A 25,572-nucleotide genomic window follows, 5' to 3' on the forward strand; every position below is an offset into this window, starting at 1 on the left:
AAAAACCATAGGTTTCACACATGTTATAGTTAGGTGGATATTTCACTCGTAAAAAACCAATCAAATTCCCCCGTTATAGTTAGTTCAGATAACTATAACTCGGGCGACCGCCACTCTATCACAAGGATGATGTCATCAGTGATGTCATGAGTGATGCCACTGACCATGTCATGAGTGATGTAATATGTGACGTCATGAGCAGTAAATTGCGGGCGCACGAGTTATAGTTATCTGAACTAACTATAACGGGAGAATTTCATTGTTTTTTTACGAGTGAAATATCCACCTAACTATAACATGTGTGAAACCTATGGTTTTTTAAGTGAATATATATATATATCAAATATATATATGTACATGTAGAGAGAGTTCTACCTACCTTTTTATACTTGCTGTGTGTGGTAAAGGCATATGTTGCATGTCATACAACCACATTTCTTTCTCTTTGTGTCATTTTACCGACTTTGAAAGATATCTCTGGGGAGAACGGTATCTAGGTTGAATGCAAATCTGCTGCACAACTCCTGCCCAATCTCGTTTTTTAGGAAAAGAGTTAGAAACCTTGCTTTTACGAATGACAGGACCAAAATTCGTAAAAGCAACGTTTCTAACTCTTTTCCTAAAAAATGAGATTGGGCAGGAGTTGTGCAGCTGATTTGTATTCAACCTAGATACCGTTCTCCCCAGAGATATCTTTCATTTAAGCTGAGACACACATCAGGACGATATTTTGGTCCTGTCATGAAAACGGAGGGCTTTTTATATCGTCCTGACGTGTGTCTCAGCTTAAATGAAATAGCTTGGTCTGGTCGAAGCTCAGGACGATCATTGCTTAGTATTGGCATTGGTGTTTCTTCTCCATGTCTGATATAGCATTTGTGTGTGGCCTTTTATGTGATTGATGATGAAGTGTTAGTGCAGCTGTTAATGAGTCTTCCTGTTTCCAGGGGCCCTGTTCTTCATTGGGTTGCCTTCTTCTTTGTAGAGAGTACTCACATGACCGAACAGGTGTTGTATTCTGAAGGCTCTTCCATGTAGGGAGAGCTTCAGGGCTTTTTATTATACATTTTGATGATCAACATATGTCAATGGCCTGTACTGGATTTCATCTAAAGCCATATAATGCTATGTCACCATTATGCTAAGAGCTCGCTATATCTTCAGTAGCCCCATGTGTAGTGGTTTGTGTGCTATCAGAGTGCTTGCTAGAAGTAAGAACACGCTGAAGGTAAAACGTGATAAAACGTAGGTTGCTTTTGTTGAATCAGATCTAAGAGTGAAAGGATGGTGAGTAATGATTGAAACACCATCAGCTTGAGTTAAATACACTGCCGCACAGTCTGTCCTACTCAGCCGAAGGCCCACTTATACACACAAATTGAGGCTACAGCTAGGCCTGGAGTGTATTTCTTTCGGATACTATTCAGAGTGTTCTGGATTATGCTATATAGCAGATAACTGACCCACATACCTCCTTAGAGGCATTTGTGCTAGTTACTCTAGTTGTGGCAGGTGTAAGCAGGTGCCCAAGAGTCATCAAAAAGTCCTTGGGAATACTACCTTACTGGTAATAAAGCAACCAAAAATTAAGTGAAGTTTATTTTGAGTTGGCTCAGCATCACATTAGAGGGTGCTAGAAGTTCTTCAGAAAAACTTATTTTGTGCTCTTGTGAAAATAACTCCATATCAGAATAATGTACCTCACCTTGAAAACTGAGCCATGCTGATTTCCATCTTTTCTTTCTTTATGCTTGTTGATAGCCTCACTATCTCTTGACTGGATTCACTTTGGTGTTTTGTAGATTAAACCGTTCAGTTTCATGATTATCTTGCTTGTCTTTCATAGGTTCCACTTACTGAAGCTGTGGACCCAGTGGATTTGGAAGATTACCTTTTTACACATCCCCTTTCAATGGACTCTGGCCCCTTAAGAGACATGCTGGAATTTCCTACGGATGATATTGAAGTTGTATATACTCCCAAAGATTGTAGAACAGTTATATCCGCAGTACCTGAGGAAGGGTGAGAAGTGACATGCACACACACAATTTAAGCATGTTGTTTGTAGGTAACGTGTCAAAACATTGTAAATGATGTCAACATTGTTTTCATTTTTTTTAATAGTGAGTTGGATCCCCATGTTAGGGATTGTGTAAGAAGTTACACAGAAGACTGGGCCATTGTAAATAGAAAGTAAGTTAATGATTGTTATGAATTATTGTGTAAATCACAATGTATTATGGAAAGATGTACTTAATTGCCAAAGCTCATTTTTTTTTCAGATTTCAGAATTGATTCTATAGTGATAATGATATTGTAAACTTATAACATTAGTTTTCAAATTGTGATGCATTCGATGTTCAATGTTATTGTATTTCTGTAGTCTGCACTAGTGTTTAATGTCACTAGAGTTGTATTTCTGTCAGTAGAGCTGGTGAGTATTACTATGGCTATTCTCTTTTTGTATCGTTATGGTTAATGCATTCTGCTTATATAACCAATAATTACCTTTGTAAGGACAGGGCTATTGAATAGTAAAATGTTGTTACATTTCTATTGAAATGGCTTTTATGATTTTAGAAGAGTACTCTTTCTAAGGTTATCGCTGTCAATGTTGCTAAGTGTTATGTCTACTGTATGGCCAGTGATGGTGAAAAGAAAGCGGCTACATTTTCGTGTGAAAAATAGACAGAAAAATGACTGCAAAAACAGACTGAAAAACATCTGCTGCCATAAATAATTAAATCTCTGTAAGAATCCAACCAAACTTAGGTTCCACATATTTATTGTAGGACCACATTAATGTATTGTCAAACTCAAGTCTCAGCGTATTTAGGGACAAATGCTTGACTGTGGTTTTAGGTGTACGTTCAAACTGTTATAGAGTGATATTGATGTATCTTAAATATTTTTACTGTTGATTGTTTTGTGCCTGAGGTTGCACTCAGACTATTTTCTCAAATCTATTCTCAAGAACGTCCTTTGTTCTATGTCAAAGGGTAGTGGTGCTTCCACGACAATGAATTATTTTTATGGGTCCTTAATGCTGCTTCAAACTGCTAGAACTGACAGTCCAAATATTAAGTGTAAATGTTGCTTTTTAATAACATTACTGTGTCATTGCTCCACCGTAACACAGCTGATCGATCTGTGAATGCTTATTTGGTATGGGCTGGATGGGTTAAAATACGGTGATGATTCCATCATGATTGGTAATGTTTTGAGTTCTATAAATGGGCCAGTATACAAGATATGAATGCAGTATTGAGTATTCAAATGAAAAGACAAATGATGCTATAAACACTCTTGTAATTATTTGGGAGGTGAAATGACCGGACATCATGACATTGGATAGTTAGAGTTACCTGAGATCAGGAAGAAAGAATAAGTAGCAGATCTCCAAATTACATCTTCAGAAAATAATTCCCAGATGCTCCGAAATCAGTTCCGAACCTGCTTGAAGGTAGTCCCCATTGCTCTATGCAAAGGGCACAAACACATTTTCAGGTCTTCTGTGAATTGTAGTGATACAAAATGGCAACCTAGGCATCGTCGGCAGTGAAAACAATAAATCATGTTATTCTGTGCCATGCAGAAAAGAGGTATCTAGGTCTCCCTTTTAATCCCACGTTTGTTTAAAAAAAAAAAAAAAATGTAAACAAACTTTATTGAGCATCTGTTCATGAAAGCATACTGACAGTAATATGTGCCATGAAACATATAGTGTGAAGGAGGTAATTAAGGACCAATGGTTCATCTGAACTTAGACCACTGCAGTGTGGCATGTCCAACCTCTTTCGTATCCACAGACAAGCTAGTTGGGGATCTAAGTTTTCCGCTTGTTTCTTTTTTTTTTGTTTACATTTTTTTATTAGGGTTTTGCATACAACATTCCATGAGATACATCAATTAATCCCACGTTTGTTAGTTGATCGATAGGGCTTCTTTCTTCTAGATTTGCTTAGCAGTTGGTAAACTTGGTTCTCATGTGTCATAAAGTAACTGTTACTTCAAAGAAACAATGTCCTTTGTGTAGACTTTATTATTTGGAGAATCTCATAAGAGAACCTAATATTGAATATTGTGCTAACTGCACAGCAATTGTCCAGTAAAATGCCTTAGTGGAAAATTGTGGGGGAAAAAAGAACGGGGTGTGCCCAGGAGGGTTTTGATTCGAGTTAGTGTTTCAAAAATATCTGTTACCCTGAAATTATTATTTGATCAAGGGCAAAGAAATACATTGCTTATTTATATCTTAAGAATAGCAAAATGCAGATGGGAATGTGAGATTATTTCAATATGAGCCTGTCCCCCTTTTGTAAAAAAAGTAAATGAAAACGGTAGGCGTATTGGATGGTAACTCGTGCAAGAAACAAATCATGTACATATTTCAACCTGTGTCGAAGCGGAGAAATGAGGAAACAGGCAGATGGGGGGGGACCTCACCCAGGGCACAAGTCCGCCAAAAATAATTTATATCATAACACGCAGCATCTCGTGAAGTGGCAACAAAGAGCCACCACAAAGCTAACTCCCTCGATTTTAAGGGTATTAGGCCAATATTCGGTGTATAATAATTTATTGTTCATAATTTGCCAAGGGTTATGTGTAAATTAACCAGCAAAGGATACATTTATAGATGAATATATATACGGTTTTTTTTCTCATGACCCATACGGTTAGATCTGCCATTGGAGAAATAATGAAACTGCTTTTTCATTGTTGCTGACAGTAACGCTAATTTTTCGGATATAAGCTTTGGCCTGTATAATGATGATGAAGAGATACGTTTAATTAATGTGTCTACCCACAATGCTCGACTTCACTCACTTCACTTGAATTTCTATGATGTCACCTGGGTCTATGACCCTGAGACATTACTGGCATCTGTGCTTGTCATATGATTTATTTACTGTGATGTCACTGTCGGGTCAAAGGGCATATTTCGTTGTATTCTCTAATGTCATCATTATGCTAATTACAATTTTTGAAAACTGAAAAATGATCTCTTTTTCTTCAAAGAGTCCTGGCAGGTTGGTTTTTCCTTTAGTATTCCCCGGCTGTCGTCGTTCGGTCAGGGACTGCTATTTCTGTGACCACTCACATTTGTTCGGCTAAAGGGTGCTTCCCTACTTTTGTGTGATTCCATGATCATGGCTGCTTTCTGTTGATGGCCTCGCCCCTTTTTAATTACTTTGACTCATAGGAAGTGGCCACAGACGTCAGCGCTTCTTTGGTTTTGGGAGGGTCGTTTTATGCATGCCTTTCTTTCTCAAATGCTTGTGGCTGAGAGGTTGTTGCTGCAGAAAATACACACACACACACACACACACACACACACACACACACACACACATACACGAGGTGTTCCTCTGTGGTGCCACGTTAGGCTGTGATGTCATGTGATGTACCCTTGAAAGTGGACTGAGACAATAATTTGAATATACCGGCATCCTCTTTTTGTTGTTGAATGCAGAAAAGTACATGTACAGTCTTACAGCAGTTTCTAAAACACTTGCATCCTGCGCATATTACTCATTCACACATGCATTATTTTTTCCCGGCAGAGTTTTTACCCCCCTAGGAAACTTTGCGAATGAAGATAAGGATACATGTTTGAAAGGCAAGACGGGGCGGTGGGATGCACGAAGGCAGACAATGCAAGCTATGCAAGCGTGGATTTGGGTAGGATCGTTTGCTTGTTACGAGTCTTGTGTTACTTTCGTCTCAGAGCTGCAACAAGCTCTGTGTTGCATAGTTTGGTCTTACATTTCATAGAGAATGTGGTTGGAGTTGGAGGGCATTTTGTCAGTAGCTCCGCGTGGATGCAGGCCTCGAAGTTTGATGCCAGAATATTTAGAACGAGGTTTTCAGTGAGAAAGAATGTGCAGACATCCCACGGCCCTGCAGGCCACACTGACTTGCTTTGTGTAACTTTCTAAGGGCTGCAGATTGCTGGAGGCCTGACCTCCCTCACTATGGAGCCCTGTGTTGGTGGAGTCCCCCCCCCCCCCCCCACCCCCCTCCTTCCACTGACGTGTAGCAGTGGTCCTTCGCTCCCTAGTTATATCTGTGACTACCCCATGGCCTTTTCCTCCCCTCGCCACACCACTTTTCTCCCTGTCTCTCTGCCCCTTTCTCTCTCACTTTCGCAGTCGCTAATTGTGGGTAAAAGTCAGGGCCGCAATCGAAAGCTGTAGAGAACGGGGTTGATGATCCCGGGCGCTTTCTATTTATTTCAGAGGCAGGATGAGGCTGAGCCGGGCGTTTTGCAGATCAGCGCTTTTCAGATCAGATCACCGAGCCTGTCAGTCAGCCAGAAGCTTCAGTCCAGGCTGGCTGGTGCCGTGAGAGGGCTGTTTCCAGCTCTGTGGCGATCCGTATAAATATTAATGAATGTTTTAGTAATAAAATAATGATCATTCAGAAAGAACTCCAACTTGTTTAGGTGAGAGCACAGTTCCATTTGCATCGTCCTTATACTGCCACCAATTATTTTTTTCTCAAATCATTGCATCGACCAACCCCGAGGCTGGTACACAAACGAACATTAAAACATGTCAGAAATGTGCCACCTTATGATTACTTGTAAGTTTGGAGCACTTACAATAATTAAGGTAGGCTGAAATAAAAGCAATACCTGTCTCGTAGGAAAGTGCATAAAAAGTGCCTCAAAGGTCACCCAGCAGTTTTTTTTTAATTAATAAAAAATTATTTAAACTTCAACTGTTGTTAAAAATAAAAAAGATTCTAGTTTTTATCTAACTATTTGCTTCACTTTTCAATAGAATTTCAAATGAATGCAGGGGTGCAGTCGTAGGCTGCACACACGTGGGGATTCACGGGGTCCCTCCCAGAGTGAGGCAGCTGATGTTGCTGTTCATGTATTAAGGTGTTTTGTAAAGTGCCCCGTGTTACCTGAGAGAGAGCTTTTACCCTGCAGGCTGCAGATTTTGAGGTCCCGTCATTGTTTGACGGTGTCCCCATGGAGTCCTTTTGGATCCATTTCAAGAGTCAGAGTTGGAGCGACTGCATACTCCAGCACACATGCGCTTTTGCATACTCCAGCACACGTGCGCTGTTGCATACTCCAGCACACATGCGCTGTTGCATACTTCAGCACACATGCTCTATTGCATACCTCCAGCACACATCCGCTGTTGCATACTCCACCACACATGAGCTATTGCATACTCCAGCACACATGCACTCTTCCTGTTAGCACATGGGCAAGAGATTGTATTTTTAGGTCGAGCCTAGGCAGTGCGCATGCACTGTCTGCAAGACCTGTTGTTTTCTACTCTATTGGCTTTTGGCATGCCCACGAATTGCCATTTGTTCTTTGTTGTGCCATTTCGAAATACAGGGTTTTTATTGGTGCATTGGGTCTGATTCTCCCGCCTTTGCACACTTGGGTCACGCCCAGGCGATTTCACTCATTGTTTGCTTGCGTTGGTGATCCCAGTACGTCCGTGGTTCCTTCTGGTCATCCTGATCTGCCTTTTTATTTTGTAGGCTAGCAACATCTTATTAGGCTTTCAGGCCGTTTCACGGAGAAATGCTCTGTTCTGCACCTTCAAAGTGGCAATTTCTGTCCGGTAGCTGTTGAGCTATGCCAATAGCTCTAACTAAAAAAAAACACGAGACCTGTTGAATTTCTAATGCTTGTTTTCTTTTTGTTAATGGGACACATGGCTCTAATCTGCGGCTCACCTGTGCCTTCAAGTGCAAACCACTGCCCCTATGATTATACAGAGATTGGAGGCGATGACCTAGCATTTTTGTGGGTCCCTTGCGTGTAACATTGTCCTAGAACTGTTGGGTATACTAAAGGGCTGTTTAGGTTTTGATGGTGGCTTTATATTATGGCGAGTCACAATGGTAATTTGGAAAACCATCTTAAACTGTACCCTTAAACTGAAATGAATAGATCTCAAATGTGTTTGCCTGATGCACTTTTTGTTTGTTATAAACATGTCTAGGTATTCTACACCGAAATATTCCTGTAAAAACATTTGGATATTTTTGTTGCCAGGGAAGGAGCAGTTTGCTTTTCAGCATCTGCTCCTGCTTTGCCTATGTAGGGACTGGAATTCGAGGTTTAGCACCCCAGAACACAACCCCCCCCTTACACCAAATGAGGAAATAAAGGCCTCACAAGAGACGGCCTGGTCTACAGCCCTAGGTATGCTTCAGAGGTCGGTGGATGCAATGTTGTTCCAATCTAATAAAATGGGCATACAGATAAGCCTAATAAACACTCTGGCCTTATATGTCACCAGCATTGATGAAAAGATCACAAGCTTAAACTATCTGATAAAACAGACCCAGGCAGACACTGATCACCCACCCCAAATTAGCAACTGCTCGCCATTTCTAGGCAAATTAAGTGCGCTCCCAGAGGGGATGGCAAAGCTTGTGGGGGAGCTAAAAGAATTAACCAACACTAGACCCCCAAACTCCAAAGGCATGAGCTGGGCCACAGGCGACAACCCAACAAAAAATCTTGAAGAGGAGCCATCACACTGGGCAGGCGGGGCCACTGAAGTCGACTTATCGCAGGTCCTGGCTACAACGACCCACAGCGCAGACAGCAGGCGCTCACAAGTGACTATCGTGGCCAAAAACCTCAGGCCCAGTCATACACCCTCACCCAGTCAACACATGGAAGAGGCTGACCATAAAAGTAAACGAGAAAAAAGGATAAAAGGCCGAAACAAAACCCGAACCACAAAGTATAACTTGGTGCCCTACCCCCTATTCACTATACAGAACAGAGAAGACACCAACCTGAATAAAGACCTAACCCTGTTGGATGGCCCGGCAGGAGAGATGGAGGATCTAACTCCTAATCCAGACCTGGCTGTAAAGCAACAGTGTGTCATCATGGCACCTACGGGGGCGAGGAGCATGGCAGCCAGAACAGACTCTGCTATGACAGCAGAAAGGACCCCCACAGCCCGAGGACCACGCCAACATTTTAAAGAAAAACCATGGCCACTGAAGCCCTGAGCCAAGCGGAGGGGGGAAACAGCACTTGGCAGACCATCCTGCCGCCAGCAAAGTCAGAGGCATCAGGCACCAAACAGTTCACATTGAGGAACCGGCACAAGCAAGCACCATGCAAAACATCACTGTCCCAGTCTCAACAAGCCCAGCATCTTGCCAATCTGCCTTTCAAAACTTCAAGTTCTGGGGCAGAATCCAACATGCCTGCAGGAAGCCTCTCCTCAGAATTCAGCACTCGGACCATCTCAACTCAGAGAACGACGAGCACCTTCCTTGGCTTAACAGGAGCAAGCTCCGACTGGCCTGGCCGTCCCTTTTCGAGTGAACCCAATTTAACTCTTCTCACTCCCCCAATGCTTGCAAAGAACACGTCTGCAAGTATTTGGGAAGGCGGCCTATACACAAGGCAATTACAAGCCCCAAATGCCCATTATTCTACCCGTAATATAAGTCTAAAGGCACATTTGATATCCTAGACTGCGGAAACATCCTGAAGTTAATCCAAGTAACAGGCATGACGGAAGAAGTCACATCCCATGACATTGTCTTTGTTGAGTTCATTGCTGCTTCGCATGGCCAAATCAATGAATCAACCAAGGCTACCTGGCGATCCACTGAGCTAGCATCTAACATTCTGAGACACTCGGACACCTTTAAGCAGTAGGGCATCTCCATCACTTCCGGCAAGGAAACAGGTTATCCACACATCCTCGACACCATGCCGGACGCTGCAAGTCCAACGGCGCAGCCAAGACTGGTATACTAAGTCCTCAGAGGCGCTGTAAGCAATACCCCGGCTTCCAGCTCAAAGGACATAAAGGCTGGCTATAAAATTCAACCTGCATGCCCCGTAGGAACTGATGACTGGGCATGGCTGTCTGGGACCCTGAATTAAACTCGATTGCTCAGGTGACAAAGCAGCCGCTGTAACGACAATTTAAAAAGTCCGCTCAAGATATGCTATTGGAAATTCAATGGCCTAGAAAACTGAGCGATCTGGGACCCGTATCTTACTTACGCTCGTTCGAAATCATCCTGCTGCAAGAGACATGGCTTCAGACGCCATATCAGCTAGAAGGGTACATAAACCATTATATTCCTGCAACTAAACAAAGTAATTACGGCCGCAGCAGCGGAGGTCTAGCAATCTATGTATCGGCGAATAGCGCAATTCGCTCTTGGGAACAAGCGAGTGTCACATCTGGGCTCCAAGTAGTCAGCACCTTCTCAGAACCAACAATGGCCAGCCTAGGTGCCTAACCCTGATTAATGTCTACATTCGTCCAAACCTGGGCTCAAAGTCCGCGATCACCAAGGAATTGACCACTGTGGTGCTAAATCTCAGGTCAGAAAATTCCAGCACTGACATCTTAATTTCAGAAGAATTCAACATGTGGCTAAAATCAGATCTTCCAGCTAACAAGATAATGCAGTTACAAGAAGGCGTCTGGGCCATACCACCTCAGGACCGCCCTGGGTGGGACAAAGATGACCCAAGAGGACGGGTCCTTCAAGGGAACCTGGAACACCTTGGATTAAGAGCCCTTAATGGCTGATTCCACCCTGACATGCCATCTGGCCTTTCATATCTAACCAACCACTTTGATCGACTATTCATTTGTCAGCCTTCCCTTATTCTAAATCTCCGCATTTGGCTTTGGCGAAAAAATGGACAGCGACCATCGCCCCCAAGAGCTCACCTTCAACATCTGGCTGATCCAATATAACATGGCAGCTGATGGAGGCTTAGAACGGCACACAATCAACCTAAAATGCATTAATTGTACCATCAACTGCCTCCCGACTTTGGTCGCAGAAACCAAGCAACTATTAGTGAAAATCCATGAAATAGAGGGAGATACAATCCTTAGCTCTCTGCTCTCTGAAAAACTGGCGGAGCTGTTTGCAAAACTGGTGCAACGCAAAGCCAGACTGCCGGATTTACAAGAGGAAGATTCCAGTTATCCAATAAGGACTGCAAAAAAAAGCATCAACCGGCTGTGGAGAAAACTGAAAAAGTCACCAATGGACCTAAATATAATAAACAGATTAAGAGAGGCGCAAAGACAGATGAAGGAGGCCAAACGTGAACATCGAATGAAAAACTACTGTATGACATTAGGACAAACAACTCTGTAAAGTTTTGGCACACAATAAACGGTCTAGGGGGCACTCTTCCCAAGGCGGCCTATTCCAATATTTCAGAGCCAGAGTAGTACAATTTCGTATATGAACATTTTAATGTCCAACCATCATCAGACGAAATTCACGTGCAGGTGGAAGACTCTGCAGGCAGCGCTGTCCAGGAAGCTCAAACCGCGACCCACGACCAGGCATTCTTCGGGTCTCCACATCTCAGAGGCGTAAATCCAAAAACAAATTGCAAAGGGGCGTAGGGACGGAGCTCCTGGCCCAGGCGAAATACCACCTGCCCTATACAAGAAATATCCAGCATTTTGGGCCACCCAACTAGCCCCAGTTTATTCATCTATATTAGAAAAAAACTCCATCCCCGCCGCATGACACGGCTCGATTCTTGCTCCGATTTTCAAAGGAAGTGACAAAAATTTGCCTGGGAATGACCACATGATTGCCCTAATTGATGATGAAGCGAAGTATTTCGCAGGCGTGCTGCTGGATTCTTTACGATCATGGGCCGAGACAAACAAAATCATACCACCAAATCAAACTGGATTTACAAGACACACTGGTACAACAGTGAATCTCATTGCACTCTCTCTCCTGATCAACCAGGCCGATCCTAACACCAGTCCTGTGTACTTAAGGTTTAAATACTATAAATCCGCATTCAACAGGGTTGACCGAGGGAAGCTCTGGCAGAAACTCGTTCTCCTCAACATTCCCGACACCTTGATCAGGACTCTGCAGCTCCTGCACCAGGACACATGGGTCAGAATCAAAATCGGGGATGGATTATGTCACGGCTTATAACCACTGCACAAAGCCTAAAGCAAGGTTGCGTTTTTGCACCCATGTTATTTAACTTACTTCTGTCCGACCTGTCACCGGTCCTTAATTTAGTAAACTCTCAACTACCCACATTGGGCGGTCTCTGCCTCTCAAACCTACTCTACGCAGATGATCTGGTCCTTATCAGTAATACCAAGATGGGCTTGCAACGACTTCTGGACGCAATCGCCACATACTCTGATAGGAACGGTCTGCTGATAAACAAAAAGAAAATCAAGATTCTTACAGTTCGCACACCTTGGTCCACAAAACCAAAATGGTCTCTGCACCAGGAGAAAATAGATGCTACCAACTACCACACGTATTTAGGTGTCCTCTTCAATGACAATGGCAGATATGCAGGCCGGATGACAGAATAAAAAAAAAAGAGGTACCGGACTATCGTTTGATCTCAGATCTGCATACAAAAAAATTAAATGACCCCACCTTTGCACCGAGTCTCCAGGTAGCCCAGACAAAGGTTTTTCCAACCTTATCATATGGGTGTGAAGCTCTGGAAGGGCGGGAGAGTGGGACACTGGACAAAATACAAACATTTATAGAACAGGTTTTTCAGCTCCCATTCCACACATCTCCAGTGCAAATAAGACTGGAATTTGAAATCTGCAGACTGGCTCTGGCCTTCGTAATAAGCTGCCTCAAGCTTAGGGTCTCCAAAGAAGGCACCTTGGCTCACCACTTATGGATTCATTTACATTCAAATCAAAGGTCAGTGGGACACCACTATTTGACCCAAACCCCTAGCACACTTGGCTTGGCACCCTCCTGGGGCCTACACATTAGTCAACAGGGAGTCAAAAGGTTAGCAAAAATCAGCATGAAACGGCTCTCCTCAGTTGAAGACTGGGCCAGCCTCTCCGCACGCAACCACGGCTGGATGACCTTATGTACTTATAAACAGCTGACCCCTCAGTGCTACCTAAATAAATCCTATAAAGAAAGGACTAAGTTACAGTTCATTAAGCTAAGAATGGGGGTTATCCCCATCACCGGTCATCTCCTAAAATGGAAAAGGGGTAATACTGAGGAAACGTGTCGGCTCTGTAATCAACAAATAGAGGGCATAACACACGTATTGGGCCTGTGCCCCACCCTTCTAGAGGATAGAAGGATTCTGCTAAGAAGGGGTTGGATGGCTAAAGACATAAGATCCTGCAGAGGAGCGGTCCTGGCCTGTTTCGATGCTTCGAATATCACCCTGAACTGCGCCTTGGTCAGATTTATGAACCGTTTTCCAGGAAGTTAGAGACGCTGTCACGTGAACGTTACAGGCTGACAGATAATTTGGCCACCACAGGGCCATCGATCCTTCGCCCCCATTGACACAGCCGTTTATCGGCCTACTGGCTCAAAACGAGTTGAGCACAGCTGGAGCTCACTTGTTTGTACACATTTCCCATACAAGTAAGCTCCGCTCCTCCTTCAGAGTAATGATGCTAACCCCTTGTCCTTTATACAAGTATGCACTTTACACTTAGTATTGCTGTGTTAGCAACGTGTAATAGAGGCTTTTAATGACGCAATGAGATCTTAATTTTTAATGTTTTAAGCTGTATTTTAAAGAACCTATGAAATGTGTGTATTGTGACTTGATGACATTGTCTTCAGTTGCAAAGGTTTTAACTAATCCTTCAATAAAGTCCTACACTGAGTTCTGTGGTAAACACCACACCTCCACAATATTCCACTGATGTATTTCAACAAGTCGAAAGTGCTGAAATTCATTGGTGTAAACTTTGAAAAAACAGATACATATTTCCACATGTTTCACTTTAATTCCACATGTAGTTCCTCATTTTCACTTCAAGAAAACTTTATTTTGGTCGTTGTGCCCATAAAAATGCATGTACAAATACCATACAGTACATTAAAAGAGGAAATAAAAAAGGAATCTGTCATTCTGAGCATGAGCCAGAGTTTCTCGCAAAAAGTGCAAGTGCGTCACATTAATATTCCATAAAACAATCAGTAATAACACATACCAAAACCCAATGGTCTGGGATTAGCCTACCAATACAAGGCTCATTAAAGTGCATGTGCAATACAATAGCAGTAACAAAAAGAAAAGGGCACAAAGCAGTTCACGTGGGCACGAGCTCGAGCCCCTAGCCCTCCGTCTTGATTGCTTAAAAAAAGTGCATGAGCCTTACGACATCATTTCATGTATGCAAACTGCGTAGACTTGCACCATTATCCAGAAACCGGAGTTCAATTGCAAACATCAGGAGCATCATTTCCTGGTTGGATTAAAAAGTTTGCACAAATATAAAATATTAATTAAACCAGGTACACATCATATTATGATTAAAAAGTACTTGTCAAGAATCATAGATATTATATACAGATTACAAATATTCTGGATCCAGATAAAAAAAAAATTTATAGGATGGTCGACCAGAACCTATGGGCTAATCTTCAGGAGGGCCCTGCGTACACACCATATCGAGAATAAAAAACGTGATACTGAAAACACAATAGGTCGGTGGGTGTCATATTTCAGTATCCTAAAAGCCTCTATGCAATGCTTGGTTCCCAGGTTTCTACATAATTTAAACAGCCATCGGTGTCTCGCCTTATAGCTTGAACAGAAAAATATTACGGGGTATTACGTCTCTGCTGCGTTGCTACAGGCCGGATAGCCCAAAATGGGTGATCCCGCCCATTTGTTTGTAAAAGCACGTAGTGGTAGTACCCCGTGCCTGAACTGTAGGTATAGCTTCCAAGCAAGGGCTGGTTGGATATCATCCAGTACAGGCTCTAGTCTGTACTGATCTTTAATTTCTGAAAACATTGTGTTCAGTGTACCAGTTGTAGAGCTCCCCTGAAGATGGGCAAGTTTATACTCCCTATAGCTCCCTATCAAGTCCATCCTAGATATTGTAGGGCAGCTTACTTCTGCATTGTGCCACAAATGTGTCCCTAATGAAAGCCAACCACAGTAGTTTGCCCGCACCCTGTAAACTCAGCACCTCTCTCAGTTCTTCCCTGTATTCAGCCAGTTATGGCGTAACCCACAGGCGGCGCCAAGATAAGAGGGGTCTGAGGGCGACTTCGTCTGCAATTGGTCTAACCCCAAGGTCCAGATGAAGCGGTGTAAGGGGGGAGCTAGTGGGAAGGCCAAAGAGCTGCCTGGCAAAGGTGTTCTCAATTGTTACTATAATGCCAGATGGGCGGTGACCCCAGATTTCAGCCCCATACAGGGCAGCACCCATAGCTTGTACTTTATATATTTCTACCACCGGGCCAATGGGTTTAGGAATGGAATTCCTAAATACCTTTGTCAGGCCCCCGTTGACTGGGCCAGCTTTAGGCTAACATTCTTTATTTGAGCACCCTAGTCCATTTTTACCGTAAGCGTGATACCAAGGTACTCCATTATAGACACCCTCTCAAGGGGTCTGCCTTCTAAGCATGGATTTGTCTGAGTACTATTTCCTGCAGTGAACACCATATATTTAGTTTTCTGTAGATTAATCTGAAGCCCCCTATTCTTACAAAAACATCAACATTGTCAAGGGCCCTCTGTATTCCCATAGGTGTTTTTTAAAGCAAGAGTGTCATCGGCGAACATCATGGCCAGTACTTTATGGCTCACCAGCTTAGGGGCATCTATGTCCTTCCCTGCAATCAAAGCCTCAACGAGTCTGTTTATAAAAAGACAGAAGAGGGTTGGGGCAAGCTTTGTCGAACACCTCTGGCTACGGGGATAGGGGCAGCGAGTTCTCCATGTTTACCAACTCTCATTTTCCCTTGGGAGACGATAATTTGAGATATCTGTCACCCCTGAAATACTTCTTCCTAGGGAGTCGGTATTTACCTGGTTAAGAACCCCCCAGGTTCGCCAAACACTGACTACGTGCCTAAAAGGAAGGTGATGTTTGTTGTGCAATGTAACACTTGCATCTTGCATTGTAATGCTGTCGAAAACTAATATGACGCATGTTTTTCACCGAGAATGGATTAAAATAAATCTCAAAAGAATGCATTTTCTGTATGATGTGAGAGTAGGAAATAAAAATACGTGGAGTGCAAATGCCACCAGCGTTGGTATAATGCATACAAATGGTATCGATGTTACACACATTTTAAATATAAATCCTTTTAGAGTGTTACACTGTGTTAATGTGTGAAGCGTTAATCTACCAAACATTAATTACACCATTAGGCAAAATATGCGCACTCATTTCATCAGCTGAGTGCAGCCACTGTGACATGCGTACTGGCAAGAATTGAATAGAATAAAAAAGAAACTTTAAAAAAACGAGTGAAGCAGATACCATCAGTTGATAGATAATTATGCAATTTAACTTTATCTGGATCACTTTGAAATCGTTTTAGACCTACATGTACCGAATTATAGTTAAGATATTTCCTTTTGAAAGGAAAAGTTAATTAAACAGTTGCGACCATGCTGCTTTGTCAACGGAGAGAGACTGCCTGCTTGGCATGGTGTGACGTAGAGGTCAGCGCGAGGGTAATCTGACCTATTTTCAGCTCTGCTGTTGCTCAGCCAGCTGCTTCGGTTACTGCCAAGCTGGGGACAGAGGAACTGATTCACAGCCTGTTTGTGTTGCAAGGTTTACAATTACTGCAGGGGTATTTAATTATGACTGAAATCGGAAGTTTACAGTTGCTGATGCCTGTACAAAGAACATGTATGAATTGATGGCGGCCTATATAATAGGAAGTGTATTTTTTGTAGGATTCAGAAAATAAATTTACATTCCTGTGGTTGAAGCCAGAAAGTTGAAAAGCCTGGCACTCTGTCAGTGCTGACCAACCTCTTCATGAGAGATGGACTCCTGTTAACACACCCAAACTCAGCAACACATTTGTTTTACTTATGCAAGTGTGAACCGGTCCGGATTGTGCTAGAAATGTGTGCAGTGGCTGGGGAATGTCCAAGTTTGAAAGGCTTGTCCACTCGGTGTCGGGAAAATTTTGATATCTGGAATAATAACTCTAATGCTCAAAGCCTGTAAAACAGATAATTGGAGAATTGTGGAATGCACTCTATCCAAGCAATGTCCGAAATCTCGTGTAATGTTTTATTCAGTATGTCTTTTCTGGGGAAATTGCTTATTGTCACTTAGCATAGATGTCTAAGCAGGACCTACCACCTAATTACCTAAAACTCATTTTTAGGTAGAGCCTTTGCAGGCTATGCGTTGCTCTACGAGCCATGCTAAATTGGAGTATGTACTTAAAGCCCCGTTCACTCTCCGCCCATATTTGTCATTGGCTTGTGTCATTGTCCTTCGTCAGTCCTGACTTCTGATTCGTTATTAGGCTTGTTAGTCCCTCCGTAGTACCGCCTTCTCTTCGTTTGTAACCTCCCATGAGGACTGGCCCTTTTACTTTGGTTGTAACACGGTACTCTTCTTTAGTCTGTAAGCACTATTTTCTTGAATGAGTTTCTCTTACTGCAGGAGGGCAGGACGGTCGCTCGTGTGCAGTTGTGACCACTGGCTTGTTTATTTAACTCGTAGCAAACGGGGAGCTCTTCAGGGGCCATTGGAGACAGAAGGGGGCAACTCACTGATGCCTTCAAGCATCTGGAATGCAATAGGTCTCGCATTTGCGAGAGTTTAAGCTATTGGTATTGTAAATGACAATGCCTTTTATTTATGTTTTAAAAACCAAAACATAAATAAAAGGCATTGCCATTTACAATGCCAATAGCACAAACATGCGTAAATGCACGACCTATTGCATTGCAGATGCTTGTTGTAGTCCGTGTCTGCTCAGGCCAACACTACTCCATGGCAACCTTCCAGAGAGCCTTTCTTGCCCGCCAGTGGTTCCCATTCTGGTCTTGTGAGGCCTACATCTGAAAAAAATGTATGTGATTCAAAATGCTTTGTAAAGGAAGTATAGGGTGTAGAAAAAGATCAGTAGAAAGCAAAAAAAATAGTTTTCCACATTTTTTCCAAGTTCAATCATTTGTTTTTACTTTTCTCTATACATTACCATCAGGCAGAAATCTCCCTGTGGTAAAGAATAGGGAAAAGTAAAAAGTTTATTAAACTTGATAAAAATTTACTAAAACAATTGTTATGTTAAATATTAATGTAGAGTAATGTAATATATTTATTTTAAATAAAGAACTAGATAACATAAATACAATTAAGCTATTAACCTAATTTTACACTCATTATGTAATTAAATATATTGAATTAAATTAACATGAATGGGGAGAGGATGTGGGCTAACGGCTAGAGTAGTCGACCTCAAAGCTGGGGAACAAGGTTCAAGTCTGCAGTGCAGGTACACTCAACCTCCTGTGATTCTGAGCAAATCACTTAATCGCCCTTTGCCAACAAAATGAATGTGCCTGTGTGTAACAGAACTGGTCATCATGTGGAGCACTCTAATACCTTCGGGACAGGTTTGCGCTATATAAAACTCCCCCTCCAAAAAATTGCACCTAAAGCAAAATGTTTATAGAATTGATTTAAAATAATGTAATTTTTTTTTAAGTAGTTGCATTTGTTTTTAAATTGAAACTAGGTTATCAAAATATGTTAGCATAAAATATAATTTATGTTTTAATTAATCTTTAATTGTTAAATTAATTTCATGTATAATTATTTCCTACGGGTTTCTATTTTAAGCTCCTACTGCTGTAATTTTCTGTGGAAGGGTGTTGCTGTGCCAGTAGTTGCCATGTGTGTTGCTGGACTTAGTAGTTCTCCTTTTTGGCAGTAGTAACTTACACTTGTAAATTTGGCTCCACCCTCCCCCGTTTGTAGGATTGGATACAAGTGGGTCTACTTTTTTGAGTAACTTTAGGTTTGTAAATGGTGAATACCTAAAAGTAGTAAATTTACTCAAATGTGTAACTTATTCACAATTGTTACCTTTGTGACTAGCCCTGGCAATATGTTTGTGTACGAAGATGCTATCATGCTCATTTACATGTCTGGGCACAGTCATATAGGTTTGGTTTCTGCATGACTTGTTCTTTTGTGTAGGGGGATGATAAAGCAAATATAAAGTGCCTATTAGGTCGAGCTTAGCAGTGTGCATGCGCTGCTCTGCAAGGCATGCTGTATTCACTTCTACGGGCTTTGGCCACACCGTCGCTGCCGATTGGTTAACGTGTGTGTCATTCCGAAAAGCTTTCTTCTCTGTGGTGTCTTGTGGGTATATGTGCCACCTTCTCGTGTCTTACTCCTGCCCTGGAGTTTTGGCTTATTACGGTATCCTTTCTCTGAAGGATTCTTCCGCAGTGTTTGGGCACTCATTGAATCTTGTGCTGAACAGCTGCAGTGCTCTTCACATATGACACAGCGCTGGCATTTTTCAACCAGTAGGTGTGTTAACAAACTTTCTTTTGTTTTATCAGCACAGAACCCGCTTCACGGACGGGCGTGGCACTTCATGTTTCATCTTTTAAATTTATGCTTGTTTGTGGCACTATTTTCTTTTTTGTTTGCCTCGATGGCTCACTCCTGCCTCGGCAGCAGAGATCACACATTGGAGGCTGCGAGGAGAGCGGGGCAGCTTTACCAGCAAACACCACGTAATCCGATATGTGAACCTGACCACTTTTGCAGTTCCCATCCGGCTGTTGTTGTTAAATGTTATTTGTTTTGTGTTCAGGAACTTTACTTGTAAATGTCAACGCATGTTTTTTGGTTGGTTTGGTTACTAGCACGGCGATAGCATGCCGGCGGCTTCGGGAGGAGTACAGTTTGTTTTCTTTGATCAACACGCAGCGCGTCATTTTTTACCATGGCAGGCTTGCTTTTTTTTTCAATCGGCACTGCTGCTGCCTGCTCCCTGCCGGGCCTCCCTTCCCATCTCGTCTCTTGGGCCCACAGCTGTTCATCGGCACTGAGGACTCCGATATGTGAAGCCCCTCCCTTTTGTGTGTATTTGTTTGTAGTCTATTACTTTTTTTGTCCTTTGGCTGAGAGGCTTCTGGAGATGCTCGCAAGCCAGCCTCGTGTTTCCTGGAAGGCTTTGTGATCCAAGCTGGGGGAAAACGCAACATTAAAATCTGAAAAATGTTATCATAACGAGAGGTAATGTTTTTGGCTCCAATAATGTGTGTGGCACTGTGGCAAATCTCTGCTTTTTAGATGTGTGCTGTGTCAGGGACACCTCCACGCCTCAGCTGCGCAGTACTGTGTGAAAATGCACATCGCTGTATTGCATAAGCAGGAAAAAAAATCTGCAGCGCTGTAAAAGAGACGTCACTGATGTTATCTGTCACACTTGCATTAAAGCTGCGGTTTATTAGAGACATTAGAGCATTGCGCCTCTGATACTGTATTCAACAGAAAACAGTGCCGGAACAGCATCCTTTAGTAGGCTGCATTAAGGGTGCGGTACCTTATGTGGCTAATAGAGGTCCCTTTAGAACTCCAGAGGGACACCTAGCAGCAGCCTATGGTACCGCATCCTTTCTTTGCTCCGTGGATTTTCTTTTATTGCTTATGCTACTTAAAGCACTACACGTACCACCCCTACTTTCCATTGTTTCCTCTCCATCCCATTTCCTTCCTATGTCTTTAGATAGGCCAAATGATCACTCCTCTGGAAACAAAAAACATAACTAAGAAACATTGTCATTTGCAACGCCAATAGCTCTAATTTTCACTAACGCGAGACCGATTGCAATGCAAATGCTTGTGTTTTGTTTCTAAGAATATTCCTGATTCAAGCCTCATAGAACATGCTTGTTTTATTTTTGTTACTAAGAATACACGGTGGCTGAAGTTCCAATGATGGGGGACGCAACACCACCAGTATGTTGATGGCTTGTAGTGAAGGGAAAACCCCTGACCCACGGCTATCCAAGACCACAGAATTTGTTTCAGATACCTTTGGGCACCAACAGCAGAAGTTTTAATGTACCACAGCGGTCTACTAAAAGGAGGACCGATTTGTTGGAATACTAAATCCGGCAGCCTACACACGAGAGACAGAGACATAATCGTCTGCAGGGGCTGTTTAGACACCTTCACTCTTTTGGAATCATCCACCAAATGATTATTTATGCACCTCTTGGTGCTTTGTATCTTGTCCAGTGCAAAATGTAACCTCGTAAAGCTCTCTTGATACCATTTGGGTCTAGTTTGTGCTATACAAAACTGTAATTTAAATAAGTGCTGCCTCCAATTTCTCAATTTTCTCCTCCATATGCACATTAATCTTCTCAGTCTCGGTCACTCTTGATTTAGCAAAGTCCTGTTAAGGCTCAGAGGCGGCCATGAACCTCCTCTCCACACATCCAGCTTGAAATATATTTTCTCAATGCTTGTCATAAGTAGTTGCTTTTCTCTGGACGGACTTCACACATCTTGACTCACTTCAGCAGAGCCCTCAAGCTGAGGGGGAGTGCATTGCTGGAAAAGGTGCTCTCCAGAAGCAATGCTCTTCCATGGGGCCCCAAGTGCGTTTTTATGCATTTTCTGCATTGCATAAATGGTCCCCTTTCTCAGTCACTTCTGAGCTCAAACAAGTAGATTCATACTTGAGTCACAGAGAGGATTATTAAGGTAGATGTCACTATGCAGTGGCACTGAAATTCTCTTTACTGGGTCGGTGCACAATCGTGGTAAAATGGTGTCATCCTGTGGATCCTGACCCGTGGTGGAGGGGCTGTGATCAAAAGGCCCTTGCTGCAACAATGTGGAGATCTCTCCTCAGTAGGCAGTGAGCTCTTCTCCCCCCGTACAACATTGAGGGTCAAGCTCCTGCTGCTACTACTAAATCTGCTCTCTTTTCTGTCTCTCATTAACCACACAATTTGAAGATGGGCACAAAGTCTTGAAGTCTTCACAACCCTGGAAAGCAGTCACTTTTCTTTGGCACTGGACCCATCCTTTCACACTTCTACACAGGTTTACCCCAGAGAATGGGCTTCTTCCATATGTTCTGGGCAGTTGGTCAGAACACTTCATCTGGTCGGGGGAAAGTTCATCCATGGGGGCAAGTGGTCATCTATAAAGGTCAGGATGTCACTGCTATCTTGCCGCACACTTCGCCATTCTCTTACTTCAAGGGTTTCTTCGTACATTTTCAACCATCACCCTAAAATGTTGCACTACAACTGTTTAATGAATATGTGTGATATATGCCTGTATGAATGGGTCAGCAATTTTTCACAATGAGAACATCATAGAGATAGAAAGATAAAATATTATGTTGTTATTGAGGGTGGTGGTATGTCAAATAGTGAAACATATACCCAGAAGTAACTGTTTAAGGCAAAATCATGTTTTTTAATGCACATATTCTTATTATGTCCCTTCATGGTTACACAGGATGCTTCACACTGTGAATTAAACATGTAAGCTGTGTAAAACAAAATAAGGCATGAGAGGAATATGATCTGAAAAGGTTTAATTACAGGCCCGTTATCACACATTCCTTTCAGGTGAAGGGAAGAAACTAACAGAAATATGTATCTTTCATGGAGTTGGCATTACTGAAAGGTTTGTAGGCTAATAAATTGAAAAATACCAGTGTGTATGCGGGCACTTGCACAAAAATAGAAGCGTGGAAAATTGTTAATTCACTAATAGAGCAGCTGTATATTTAGGTTTATAATTTATAAAGAGATGGATCATGGTGTTAATTCGTTAAAGTTTCAATATGAAAAATGTTGGTGTCTTGAATCACAAAAAAAAGTAATCTGAGACGTGGACTATTTATTTGGCACTTGCCAAATACTCACTTGATACATTCTTTAGCAGCTACTCCTGCAAGTTGGATTTTAAAAGAATCTACTTTAAGTGGCTTCTCTGTACAAAGCCAATTCATGTCAAGATTTGGGAAGTGGCTAGATAATTTAGCTTTGCTATCAGCCTTCACTGAAGAAAGATCACCCACACTGTTCTTAGCCCCTTACTGCTGGGCTCCTACAGTGTTGTGCTCTTCTTTGGCTATGGGTAGTTTGCGCTTAGGGCTCGATAACTTTTTATCTACTTAAGCTATCCATGCCAAATGTGCGTCCTTTTTCCCCAATATCCTTTGGATTCTAAAGTTATGCTGGGTTTGTGGATTACTCTGGGGCGAGGAAATAGGCAAACTATGACATAAGTTTGGGTTTTTTGAGAAAAATAGGAGACAACTGCTCCAGTTAAAGTGTCTGTTTTTTTTCCTAAAAAAAGGCATTAACGGACGGTTTTCTGTGCTAAAGTCACCATCTTCCCAGCTATCAGGAACATGCAAAGCCGAATCAAAAAAAACTAATTTGTACAACATTTTAGGCATTTATCAGAGGTAGCCCATTTTTCCTATTTTTTGTGCTCTTAACCTACTTCCAGTTTGTGATGTAAATCAGTGTGAAACCCATGAGTGATCCAGGAGGAAAACTATATATTTCTGAAAAGTGGACACAATTCTGAATTCAGCAAGGATTCATATGTGTAGATCCCTCAAGGCTTTCCCAAAGAAAACAACTTTTTGTCACGCTGGGCGATTTACAAAAGCAGTATCCCATTACGCCCTTCTGGTTGCGGGGATATATAGGGTTTGTAGGTTGTCCATGAACCAAAGGTACTTTGAACCAACAACTGAGCTGAACCATGCAATGGTTTTTCATTGTATAGACCAATTCATATGGTGAACTTTGTAGAGTGAAAAATGTGTAGCAAGGAAACCTATGTATTTCTGAAATGGCCAAAACATGGAGGGCCGGATTCACAAAAGTAATCTGAGACAAAATCCTAAACTTACTACTTTTGGTATTCACAGAAGGCATTTAGTAGTAGTAAAGTTAGGATTCCTAATTTTACTACTACGAATTTGAGACAAAATCCTAACTTTACGACTTTCGGTATTTACAAAAGGCAATTAGTTGTAGTAAAGTTCCTAACTTTAGAAAGTTAGGCCACCCACCATCCCTGGGAGGGCTGGCATTCCCAATGGGCTCGCATATTGCGAGAGGCTCATTAAAATTAATGAGCCTCGCAATTTGCGACCCCATTGGGAATTGCAAAACAGTGTAATAATACTGTTGTACATGCATAATAGTGCCTCACAAATTGCGAGTCGCAAAAGAGTCGCAATTTGTGAGGCACTATTTTGGGTGTCATACACCTGGCTCTAGGTCGCCAATGCATTTCTTGTATTCTTCTGTTGTAGAATTGAGGACCTACTCAGGATGAGGGTTGGCAAATATACACTAAGCACTGTTAGCCAGGTTGTTGATGCCAATGTTTTTAGTGTCACCGAACCATGATTTTCCTCTCTTGGACTGGCCGAGGTTTTTTGTATGGGCAACATATAGCTTGAAAGGAATTTACAGGTGGTTGGACCAATCCCCAAGAGTGGGGTCTTTAGCAATCAGAAGTGTGTAATTGGAGATAATGTAGTGTGTAGGTTTCTGACAATGTTGGAGTAGGTTGTTGACCTGAGAAAAGAAGAGAGCAAGTTAACATGTTTGTTCATCTCAGTGAAGAATGAAGTCTCCAAGGAAGATGAGGGGTTCCGAGCATATCAACTGCAATGATATAAATTCAGTGCATTCCTCCACAAATGTGTTGTTTTCTTTAGGAGGGTTTATTGAGGCATTAATTCTGAGATTGGAGGTCTTATGAGCAACTATTTCAGGAGATAGGCATTGGCAGGAGGACAAATTATCAGTTGGAAGTAATTTACAGCTAAGCCTTCTCCGATAAATTGCAGACACACTCCTTCCTTGTCTGATTTCAAGGTCACAGCAGATAATGGAATAATGTGGAGGGAGAAGGTGTTGTCTAAGGCATTGTTCAAAGTATCGTTCAGCCAATTTTCTGTGAAGACCAGGATTTCAGGTTTGAGGTTCACAGTCATGTCTGAAAGCTCCATGTAGGAATAAATGCATTGTAGAGTTGATTGAGTGGTCTTGGAGACAGGACAGCTCGGGCATTCAGTGGGAACGTGAATGAGGTTGGCCAGTCCCTCCCTCATTCCTGGTTTAAGGGTCTGTTCAGGAGGGCTGTGATTCTTGATGGTTGGGATGGAGGTGTTTAGAGCCTGATTATGGGAGGGTTTCATAGTTACATTAAATTTACCATAGATTTTGATAAGTTGACTAAGATCCACATCATCCAGTACAGGAATTGTTCTGTTTCTAGATTTGCGGTTGCTCCTAGGTTGATTGACACTCAAAGGGTTGTTCTTCAGGGAGTGAGCACTAGGTTGGGGCTCATGGGGCAAGCTTGAATTGAGTGTGGATAATGAGGATGAGAGTTAAGACTAGAAACCCGGGAAAGGAGGCCAGGAGAAGTATAATCAGAGGTGGTTTGGAGGTAATAATCAGCATGGGAGTGAGCGCATTAAATATGTTAAACTGAGTTGTCTGTGAAATAGTTGAACTATGAGAAGAACATTTGTTTTTCATGGGAGCACCAGTTAGAGATCCGATAGTGGTTGAAGGTGGGTGGAAATTAAAATATGAGTTGGATGGAGAGGTGGAGAGGGATGCCTCTGGTGCACTATCTAAGGTGGTTGCTGTATTGATACTGGATGAGGTTAGGAGCAAGGTTAATTGATAAGCAGTAGGCAGATGAATAAGGGTTGGAAAGGGAGGAGGAGGAGGAGGAGGAGGAGGAGGAGGAGGAGTGTGGGTGG

The 25,572-nt window shown here is 42.4% G+C and overlaps 1 protein-coding gene across 13 annotated transcripts in view; it reads left to right on the forward strand.

Annotated features, from left to right (window-relative positions):
- Positions 1 to 25,572, forward strand: part of DOCK7 (dedicator of cytokinesis 7) — an 888,535-nt gene that overhangs the window by 122,336 nt on the left and 740,627 nt on the right. For all 13 annotated transcript variants that reach the window (XM_085602421.1, XM_085602422.1, XM_085602423.1 and 10 more), the window contains exons 3-4: positions 1,847 to 2,022; positions 2,125 to 2,193. In XM_085602421.1, coding sequence (XP_085458547.1) covers positions 1,847 to 2,022; positions 2,125 to 2,193 — 245 coding nt within the window. The remainder of the gene's footprint in view (positions 1 to 1,846; positions 2,023 to 2,124; positions 2,194 to 25,572) is intronic.

This window comes from Triturus cristatus, chromosome 4_2 (assembly GCF_964204655.1).
Source record: "Triturus cristatus chromosome 4_2, aTriCri1.1, whole genome shotgun sequence".
In the NCBI taxonomy this organism is placed as follows: Eukaryota; Metazoa; Chordata; class Amphibia; order Caudata; family Salamandridae; genus Triturus; species Triturus cristatus.